Source organism: Leuciscus leuciscus, assembly GCF_965113295.1.
Source record: "Leuciscus leuciscus genome assembly, chromosome: 8".
Lineage (NCBI taxonomy): Eukaryota > Metazoa > Chordata > Actinopteri > Cypriniformes > Leuciscidae > Leuciscus > Leuciscus leuciscus.
The window spans coordinates 40,602,073-40,613,611 of NC_138732.1; the positions used below are offsets into that span (position 1 = coordinate 40,602,073).

At 41.8% G+C, this 11,539-nt stretch overlaps 1 protein-coding gene across 2 annotated transcripts; it reads right to left on the reverse strand.

Annotated features, from left to right (window-relative positions):
- Positions 1 to 382: 382 nt before the first annotated feature.
- rab9b (RAB9B, member RAS oncogene family) lies at positions 383 to 10,862 on the reverse strand. Of its 2 annotated transcripts, none has more exons than XM_082178457.1 (2): positions 10,790 to 10,862; positions 383 to 5,394 (listed from the first exon to the last, which is right to left on the reverse strand). In XM_082178457.1, exon 2 carries the CDS (start codon positions 5,370 to 5,372, stop codon positions 4,764 to 4,766), a length of 609 nt encoding a protein of 202 aa, XP_082034583.1. In that variant the 5' UTR covers positions 5,373 to 5,394; positions 10,790 to 10,862; the 3' UTR covers positions 383 to 4,763. The 2 variants fall into 2 exon arrangements, with proteins under 2 accessions (XP_082034583.1, XP_082034584.1); XM_082178458.1 differs by having other exon boundaries at positions 383 to 5,426.
- Positions 10,863 to 11,539: the final 677 nt, after the last annotated feature.

Below are 11,539 nucleotides of genomic sequence, written 5' to 3' on the forward strand. Positions count from 1 at the left end.
AAGGTCAAAGCCTTGAGTTGTGTGTTAATGTGTGTTCTGTTATTCATAGATTCACTGTCCCCTGCATCTCGCAGCATGGCAGCTTGTGTTAGCAGAGCGTGATCGCAGAGAGAGGGAGGAGAGGAGACTCCATGCGCTCTTCGGGAGAGTGTTAGATGAGCACAGAGGAACCCTGCGTTCCCCTTACGATCTACACACACCAGATGTGTGACTCCAGATGAACATCCCGACTGAGGGAAACATATTGAGTTAACGTTATAAACCAAACACTGTATTTGAGTTACAAAGATTGTTACCTGGCTAAACAGGAAAGAGCCTTTTGTTTAACATGTTTAAAACGACGACAGTCTATGAGTTAAAGCATAAACCACACATTATACGATTGCTGTTGCAGTTTGTTTATTCGTCGCATTGGATTCTTGCAAACTAAAGCAGTCTTGACCTCCTTATTGCATCGGAGATGATGTGAAACAGACATTTGTGGTCCAGACATTTTCAGGGATTATAACACAATCCCTGCTTTCCAAACACTCATTTGGTCCATTTAAAGACGCGGTTTGCATGTCAGTGAATACAGGGTTGATTGAACACTACAGTACCAACCTTATACCAATCACACAGTATTCAATGCAGTAATGCCCTTAATTCACCACACTTCATCCCCCACAGTTGAAAAATAATGAAAAATACAGTATTATTATTTAATGCGATTCAATACTCGTGTGAACTGTAACATGATCAATACTGTGTCAGGGAACGCTACAACACCGGCTCGAGCCGAAACAGCTCGGGTGAATCTCACCAAAAACATCCAGGAAACACTTCACCACCAAATTACATGGCTTGGCTGAATTCTAATGTATAATGCGGTGTGTTATTTCTTGATAACAGACGCTGCGAACTATAACACACCGTTGCCATGAAAAACAGAGCGTTGCTATGGACGCGGACGGACTATTTTCTTTAGCGGAAGCAATACAATCGTTTTTAAATCAATTAACTCCTTTTTAAATCAATATTTTGTGTCAAATTATTGATTTATTTGGTGGGTAGGCATGTAATAAGCGGGATAATGTAGAGTGAGGCGGTTGTTATAGCGAATACAACCCCTTCAGGCTGATTCAAGACCCCGATTCGCGTCGAGGTTGTATTCGCTATGTATTATCCTTTATATATATTTACACACACACACACACACACACACACACACACACACACACACACACACACACACACACACACACACACACACACACACACATATGCCATTCCATTTGTTGTCCATCATTGTGTCTAGATTTTCATTACTATACTAGAGTAATTGCAAATGAGAATTTTGAGAGGGAAAAAATATTTAATTGTCATAAAATCAGAATGCAATAGTTTTATAAATAGGCTTCATTTCTCCGGTTTCTTTTTGCTCTTGTGGTGGAAATGACCTGCACATTTCTCTGTGAGATTCACCAGCTTATTGCAAAGCTTTAGTTCACATTATCAAGTTGACATTTCGACTGACTAATGAAAAGACTTCTGTAACAACACGTCCAACAGTTGCACTTCTGCATTTGTGTGGAGAATCTTTCCATCGTGTAATAGAGATCTGACGTAACATTTCTTCTCTGTAAACCCAGACGTTTGGTACCTTTATTAGCTGGAAAACACTATCCAGTATCAGAATGAATAAGTTCAGCAGTTTGTGTACGGGAAACACAGTGTTGCATTTCCATTTCACAGTGTACCAAAAACCATGTGAGGTCCGTCATCAAAAACTAAGTAACAACAAACGATGTCTTGTGTTTTACATGTAGGCAAGCGGAGGTGTGTAAACAGAAGCACGGCTACATGTTACGCGTTAATGCCAGTGACAGCAAGCTGTCAGAACATCAGGCTCTCTCTGCTTATACTGAGAGCTGTAGCAGTACAGGTGTAGAAAACATTCATATTGGGCGGAAAGCACTAGGAAATGAGTCAATATTATAAAAGATAAAAGTGAAATAAGTACCTATTAAATGCTCTAAAAATAAAAAGTGCCCTCTAATCAGGGTCAAAGGTCAGTGCAAGATACTGGGTACCATGTGCTTTGGTTTCAAATCAACACTGAACTGAAACTGAGGAAAGGATGGATGCGAGTGCATTGATCAGCTGACCTCTCCAAGTCTGCGTCTGTCTAAGCAACGCTCCTGAGAGAGTCCTTCAGAGAGACAGATGTGCAGCTAAAGCCCAGAGTACACTGCGCTTCTTACACTCAGGTGAAGCCTTTCAGAGCTTACTCCACGTGATACTGCGCTCTGGGAAGATTCATCTTCGTCCAGTGTCTGCGCTATTTTTCTCCAGAAGTTATGGGCGTTAAAAATGTCTTTGTAGTCTTCTAAACTATAGTTGCGTGATAACCCTCTCACACAAGCACTGGTCACTGCGGGCACCCGGTGGTGTTACAGTCTTTAGTGTGGAAGCTTGTTTCCACCACAGAATAAAACATTTTAAAAGATGATTGCGACTTTTTATCTGACAATTGCAAGTTTATGACTTTATATCTCGCAATTCTGAGAAATAAATTCAGAATTGCGAGATATAGTCAGAATTGCAAGAAATAAACGTATAAAATAAGATAAAAAGTCCAATTCTAAGGAAAAAATACGTTTTTCCTCAGGATTGCGAGTTCATATCTCACAATTCTGACTTTATAACACGCAATTGCGACTTTTTTATCACACAATTCTGACCTTATAACACGCAATTGCGACTTTATATCACAATTCTGACTTTATAACACGCAATTGCGACTTTATATCACAATTCTGACTTTATAACACGCAATTGCGACTTTATATCATGCAATTCTGAGATAAAAAGTCAGAATTACCTTTTTTTATGTTTTATTCTGTGGCGGAAACAAGCTTCCATACTTTAGTTTAGTTTTCTTCTGTAAAAACAACGGCCCGGGACAGTGTTGCCACCTAGTGGAACTTTTAGTGCAAAACAAACTCAGTGTGCATGTGCGCACAAGTAATGCACGGGACAAAAATCTTTCGGCGCGCAAACTATTCTAGTGACAACATTTGCGTTACGCGCACTTTACGCGGACCCTCGCATGTAAAAACCGCAGTATCCTTTGGGCTTCACCCTCAAACACACACACACACAAACAAGACTTTCTCTCTACAGCACAGCCTTCAATTAGACATTGTAAAATTGCTCAAATATACACAACACAGGCTGACAACTGAAACTAAATTATTTAAAAAAATAAAACAAAAACAAGATATTTAATATCCAACACCAACTCTCTGTACCTCACAAAACAAGAAAACTTTTTTCTGTCTAAAAAAGTAATGCTGTACCGATGCATCTCAGACAGTCCGCTAGCAATATGCTAACCTGAGGTTGTGTGTTTGACCACACGTACCATAATAGGGTGAATCTAACGAAGAAATGGTCATATTTCATCCCAAAATCAACTTTGCATTAAGAAAATTAAGTTTTTTTTCTTCCTATAATTCATTCATCCTGTCTGGACACAATTATTTTTAATAATTATTGAAACCAGCATAAATTGAAGCCAATACCAAAAAAACGCTTTTTTTTTTCTTCACATTTTGATAATGAGAATGTGGTCAAAATGTGTTATTGATAATATCACAACACGTGGTGAATTTGTGGTGAAATATGACCCAAACATATTCTCGTCAGACGTCACCCAAAGAATAACTTATATGAGCACAATAAATTAAAAATGCCTTTCAATACCACATAAACGCCCTTTCTCTCAAGCAATATTATATCACTGACAGCAGCGGTCAGCAATGTGTCACTCTCTGGGGTTATGCATTTTAAAATATCAGACAAAACGAGTACCACAACATAGTAAGATGGTGCATTTAAAACAGCAGAATGTAGAAGAGCGGCCGGATCTGCGGTGAGACTCGTCAAACACCAGAAGCAGAAGAGCCTTCGACCGGGGAATGATCAGGGATTGTAGCGCCGGGCAATGAGTCATCGCGATTAATCGCATCCAGAATAAAAGTTTGTGTTTACATAATATATGTAACTGTGTATAATTATTTTTGTAGATATAAATACACACGCATACATGTATAGCCTATATTTAAGAAAAACGTGTTATTTATATATAAAATATTTATTTACTTTTATTTTGGATGCCATTAATCGCGATTAATCGTTGCCCAGCGCTATTGTTCCAGACTGTGGATGAGTTTGGGTAGAACACACATGTAGCTCACGAGACGCGTCCGGTCCGGAAAGCTCTCAGGCACATCAGCAGGAGAGTGTGAGTCCACACGGACTAGTGTTGTCAAAAGTACCGATTTCGGTACCAAGTTGATACTGAAATTTTACAAATTTGACTCTTTGAGTGCCTCTGATTGGCCGTTGTACTCGCGCGCTCATTAAATATGTTTGTGATTGGCTACAATGATCAGCGTTTCAAAAACATGTTGTAAATATCAATCCAATGATGCTCTTCAGCGAACGCTTGCACAGATACACACGGGAGCGCTGTAAAGCAGGCGTCCATCAGCGGATCGGTCCTGCTAGTGCTTTCAAAACACTTCCAAGCGCTCCCGTGCGCTGATCATTGTAGCCAATCACAGACATATCCGATGAGCTTGTGAACACAGCGGCCAATCAGAGGCGTTTATGATTCCACTCAACGAGTCACATTTTTAAAATTTCAGTACCGACTTGGTACCGAAGTCGGTACTTTTGACAACACTAACATGGACAGGAGCAATTCGAAAGACACCTCAGCAACAGGACGAGCGAGACACTTTACGGTTCCCGTGAAGGTCGATGGAGCTGCTCAGGAGAGCATGATCAATGGGATCCTCGCTGGCCAGGACTTCCCGAACCGCAGCCTCGAAAGCCGCCCCCACGTTCATGTCGTCTTTAGCGCTGGTCTCGAAGTACGGACAGCATCCGTTCTCCTCGCACCAAGCCCTGGCCTCGTCCTCCCCGACCTCACGCTCGTCCTTGTCCACCTTGTTTCCCAGCACCACGAAGGGGAAGCGCTCGGGGTCTCGCACGTCTGAGTAGTACATGAACTCCTTCTTCCAGCAGCCCAGGTTCTGGAAGCTCTGCAGGTCGTCGACGGCGAAGGTCAGCAGGCAGCAGTCGGCGCCGCGGTAGAAAGGTGTGCGCAGGCTCTTGAAGCGCTCCTGGCCCGCCGTGTCCCAGATCTGCAGGGTCACCAGGCGGCCCTCGATCTCCAGGTCTCGGTTCAGGAACTCCACGCCGATGGTGTGGAACGACTGCGAGTCGAAGCGGTCGGTCACGTAGCGGTTCATGAGGGAGCTTTTGCCCACGCCGCCGTCCCCCAGGAGAATGACCTTCAACAAGAGGCTCTTCCCACTCATAGCGGCACGCGCTCAGTGCAGCCTGACAAACACACGCAGACACAAGCATACACACTACATGAAGCACAAGTGCAAACACAGTGACACAACATTAGCCAGTTTCACACATTAAAAGAGTAGGTCACTTCAGAATAAAAATTTCCTGATAATTTACTCTCCCCCACGTCACCCATGTTCATGTCTTTCTTTCTTCAGTGGAAAAGAAATTAAGGTTTTTGAGGAAAACATTCCAGGATTTTCTCCATATAGTGACTTTAATGGGGTTCAACGGGTTGAAGGTCCAGATGTGAGTTTCAGTGCAGCTTCAAAGTCTCGACATGATCCAGCCGAGGAATAAGAGTCTCATCTAGACAAACCATCCGCCATTTAATAAACAAAACATTTATATACTTTTTAACCACAAATGCTCGTCTTGCACTAGCTCTGTGATGTGCCACACATTACGTAATCACGTTGAAAGGTCACGCGTGTTCTGGTTCATAATTGTAGGATAGGGTGAAAAACTCAATCTCATTTTCATCCAACACCTTTTTTTTATTTATTTTTTTGTAAATGGCACTTGACTTAGTCTTTTCACATTCCCTTTGTAAACACTAGGTCTGTTCTTCCGCCATGACCTTTCAACGTGATTACCTAATGCATGAAGTCATGGACGTGCAAGACGAGCATTTGTGGTTAAAAAGTATAGGCTATAAATGTTTATTATTTTAGAAAACGAGCTATGGTTTGTCTAGATAAGACTCTTATTCCTCGGCTGGATCGTGTCGAGACTTTGAAGCTGCACTGAAACTCACATCTGGACCTTCGACCCGTTGGACCCCATTGAAGTCACTATATGGAGAAAATCCTGGAATGTTTTCCTCAAAAACCTTCATTTCTTTTCCACTGAAGAAAGAAAGACATGAACATCTTTTAAATGCAAAGCTGTTTTCTTCATTCATCATTTAGGCTATTTTTTACTTATGAGTGATAGGTTTAAGTGATCAAACAATGTGGTTTTAAAGAAAACCCAGCTTTTAATGTTGTTTATGTGTCTAGGTGGTGTTTTTAATATGCTTTAAGACAAACCATGTGTAAATTCATAAGTTGACACCATTGCTGAGTATTTTCTCCTTAAAACTGCAGTGAACCAAAGACAGTCTCAAACACACGCTTTGAAATCGCTGGTGTTTCTGACGTCAAAAACTACCTTGTAACCAATCAGATCAACGTGTGATCGTCAACCAGTGGATCTCTGAGCTGAGTGAGTGGAGGCGGGGCTCATTTGCATATTCATAGAACCGTAAATACTAAATGAGGCAAGGGTGTCGAGTTACAGTCAAGATATTTTAAGGCATGAAAAAGACTTTTCACATGAAAAACTGTTTAAATATGTCATTTTGGTGATCAAAGATGAGTTTTAATGGATACAATTATTGACTACAGGGGGACTTTAAGGTCCTTGCACACTGAGTTCGAAATTTTCGTATTAATTATCGTTTTAATTAATCAGTCGCGAAAAAATTCGCAAAACAATAGAGTCTTCAAGGAGTGAGGATGATTTTGTTGTCCTCTCTCTTCCTAAAAAGAGAAAAAAATTAGGACATATTGGGTCCCTCATCCAATCCTGAGATTGCGTAGAGAGGAAGGAGAGTACGCTGCCAGATTATCCCGAGGGATTCAAAGTTTACTTCAGGATGTCAGTGGCTCAGTTTGATGCTTTGCTAGCGATACTGGAGCCACATATTAAAATCAAGACCACCAATTGATCCTGAACAGCTCTGGATTTTGCCGTTCGCTTGTACGGTGGCTCTGAATTGTCAAAACACCTTTCAAAATTGTTGCTACAAATTGTGAAAAACGCGGAAAATTTGATCCGATCCGAATTTTTTTATGACGGAAGAAAGTTTCGGGGGAAGTATGTAAACGGCATTGACAATGTGAGGTCATATTTATTTTTTAACGTGCGAAGATTTCGGACGAGAACGTCTCGATTGTGCGAATCTCGAGTGCGAGACAGTCAGACATTCAGACAAACACCTTTATATAAAAAGACTTTTATCCACGATAACTTGCTGTTTAGTATAAGCAAGTGCTGCAGTTTCATCGCATGCCGAGACTTTGGCCAGGACAACGCCGCCTCTAAGAGCACACGGATTGGTGAAACCGTTCTTCTTTCATTTCACCTTGTAAAGACATTTTTTTCTTTTATATCTTGTGCAATTCTGAATTAGGGCAATTTGCAACAAATAGGATCTGCTCCATCACAAGCAAGACTATTCTAGCTGGGTCGCCATGTGATCGCAACAACAAAAATCAAAAAATAAATCTTTGATTATCCTAAATGCCAATTAACACTGTACCGACCAACGCGGACCATTTACGGACATTTCACCCTCTCCGTTTTCAAAAATAACATTGTGCACACCTGTCAGTTTTCAGAAAAGTGTTTGTTTACACGAACCCGTGTATATATGCCGTCAAGAGCACGCCAAACCTGTAGGTGGCAGTGTAACGTGAAGCTCAAGCCCACGTTAGCCAATCAGTCTCTGCTCCTCGGCATAATAGAGCAGATGTATTTGCAAATGCAAACAGACGAAAAGGGTTTGCACCAACATAAATGTGACTACTACTCTGAATGCATCCATGATCACCATAGCCAAATGAAAATGTAAACATAGGTCACACTTTTGATGCAGGTGCAAGTTCTGTCGCGTACTGTGACATCGGCTGCCTCAAACTCAGTTTTTCTCAGTTTACATGCAAACGAAGTTCCTTCGTACTGGTGACTGGTGGCACTTGTTCAAAGAAAACTGGAAGAGGAGAATGTGGAGGAGGCCATTGCTCTGCACTGCACTACCCATCAGCGGCAAATGCCTGAGGTTTGACAGTGTGATGTCTGCTGTTGTGAAATGCATCAACCATATCAGATCTAGGGGCTTAAGCACTGGCAGCTTGTGAGTGCTGCCTATGACAATGTGAGGGCATTCTCCACAAAACCTGTGTTATGGAAAGCCCAGCTCTCTCAGACAAACCTCTGCCATTTTCCAGCATGCAAGGCACTCATGGATGTGGGAACACCGTTCAGTGGTGAGAAGTATGCTGATGCCATTATGAAGCTACAGGAGGAATTTGATAAGCTGCACCCTAAGTTGCAGGGTGGAGGTCGACCTCTTTGCCTCAGAGAGCAACACTCACTGCACAATGATCTTTTTGAAGAACAGGGATGCTCTGGCCCATGCCTGTCCCAGACGCCCGCTCTATGCGTTCCCTCCCGTTTCGATGATTCCTCAGGTCATCGAGCAGATCAGAAGGAGCAGATGCGCAGTCCTTCTAGTAGCCCCCATCTGGAAGACCCAGGTATGGTCCCCAGAGCTGGCGCAGATGCTGAACACAGCCCCCTGGCCTATACCTATGAGGAAGGATCTCCTCACACAGGTGAACGGGACGATTTGGCACCCTCGCCCCGACTTGTGGGCCCTCCATGTGTGGCCCCTCAACGGGTATCCTGGGACCTCCCAGAGAGAGTCCTAGAAACTATTACTGAGGCTAGAGCGCCGTCTACGAGGCGCCTCTATGCTCTGAAATGGTCGGTGTTCACCAGCTGGTGCACGGCTAGGGACCTCGAACCCCATTCATGTGAGGTATCAGTGGTGCTCTCTTTCCTTCAAGAGCTTTTGGACGCGGGACGCACCCCCTCCACGCTCTAGGTGTATGTGGCGGCCATAACAGCCTACCACGCTCCTGTGGCTGGCCAATCACTAGGGAGAAGCGACCTCGTCATTCGCTTCCTCAAAGGGGAGGATGAACCCCCCTCTGCCCCCTTCTATACCGGCTTGGGACCTCTCCACGGTCCTTGGGGCCCTGAGGGGCCCCCCATTTGAGCCACTTCAGTCGGCTGACCTAAAGCCACTTTCGCTGAAAAACTGTAAAACTATAATATGGAGTCTGACCTGACGGTAGTCTGGTCTTATCGATCTAAACACGAATTTACTGTCCATAAGCACAAATCTGTCCTAGGAAGTAATGTTGTTCACACGGAGCGAGCCTGGCCCCCGGAGGCTCCTGCCCTCCTTATATGTCATAAGGACCCGACTCAGGTCTGGTCCCCGTTGAGTTCATATCCCTATCGGGAGTTTTTTATTAGTGGCTCGTGTCTTACTGTGAATCTCGGGCTTGTTGCGCTGAGCTCCAGTTCAGGACCGAGTCAGTTGCTAATAGTGTGGCGTTTTACATTGCGTCCCCACTGCGTATTAGCTGCGCAATAAGAAGTGAGCGTTCTCGAAAGCGCAGGGAACGAAATACACAGGGACTCTTATTTTGAAATGTCTGATGCTTTGCTAATTCCAGCTGCTCATTCAAAAGGACACATAAAATAAACAGAAGATATGATCGACATTAAAATGCGCACTCTTACAACCATCTAGAATAATTTAAAATATAAAAACCATAACGTAAACATTGACAGCTCATCAAAGGTGCATCATAAGCTATCGCTTGTCAGTCGGCATTAATGTGTCGTATCACTGACCGCGAAATGCTCTGAAACCACGAGGCGCTCACATTTATTTAATGAAATCATAGACTTCTTAAGTATAATAAACCTCTGTTTTGCAGTCCCGAAATGTAAGACCTCTTAAAATGATAGTTTACACTTTTGTTATACTTTTAATAGTTTTATGGCCTTAAATTTTATCAAACCAAATGTAAGACTTTTTAAAGACCTAATTAGTTTATCAGGTACAATAAATATCGTTCAATTGCTTTTATACACTATATAGTAAGCTATACATATTTTAAATTGCCTAATATCGTTCGTATGTTGGCTAACGTACTAAGTATAATCATTAGCCGACAGTTGATAGAGACCAGATTTCATGGGAGGACCCAATTTGACCCGACACATTACACAGGTTGAAAAAATTGCTGATTTATCTGGATTTTAACATTTTTGGGGACATTTGGGATAGTGTAAATACACAAGTCAAAATATATAACACCGTTTTAGTGATTTATTGGATATTTTAATCTAAAAACCTTGTATTATACCTTTAAATAACACCAAGAGCAGGAAACATATGATCGCTCCCTGCGCATGCGCACACGTGCATGACAGCTGTGTTTTTAGCATACGAGTGCTCAAGCTATGGATTATCTTTATTACTCTGCCTGTTATTACTCCAACTCAGCTCGTACTATGACTAGTAAACACAACTGATATTTGTATGTTCGCCTTTGGTGTCATTAATCATTCACACATCCTCAGCCCCGTTAGCTAGATATAGCTCCATGACTAGCACAGTTTTGGATGCTTTATTAAATTAACTTCAGCACTGTTACACATACGCGACCTTACACACAGGAGAAATACAAAGCTGTGGAAAATAATCACTCTGGTTTTAAAAGACTTCAATGATGTAAAATACTCTCTGAATTACCTCATATTGTACCGCGAGCAGCGCTGCTGTCTGCAGAGATTTCACGCGCTTCGTGCGCGTACGTGTGTGTGTGACAGAGAGAGAGAGAGAGAGAGAGAGTGTGTGTGTGACAGAGAGAGAGAGAGAGAGAGAGAGAGTGTGTGTGTGTGTGTGTGTGTGTGTGTGTGTGTGTGTGTGTGTGTGTGTGTGACTGAGTGCTCACTGCTCAGCATATTTCAGAAACTGTGGTCAAAAATCCTGTAATTCAAGGAAGGTTTTTCTCCATTATGTTGTTTCTGTAAAGATCAGTCAGAAACAATCTTACTCTAGATTTTTCAGTTGCACTTATAAAAGCATAGTCCAAAAGGCTCATTATTTTCATTAATTTTGATGTGTTTTTTTTTTACAATAACATGGTCTTGTTGTTTATAGAACATGATTCTGGTTTATTGGAGATGAACATTTTTGAAAATAAATTCATGTCAGTTGTACCAAAATAAGACTGTTTCCACTGACTTTAATCTTTAATTCCACTGACACAATAATCTCGATAAAGAACAAACGTAAAGTGAGACCTCTCTGCTGTTGAAAAAGATAATTTATGTATTAGATATATAGTAAAAAAAAAAAAAAAAAGATTTGATTTTTTTTCGCTCTGTTTCATAGATTTATTTGTGATGGCTCTGTATTCCTCTACTGTAAATGCAATAATAAAGAGTGTTCAGCAAAATTCAATTTTATATATAATTTTATTTAATTGTTTAATTACAC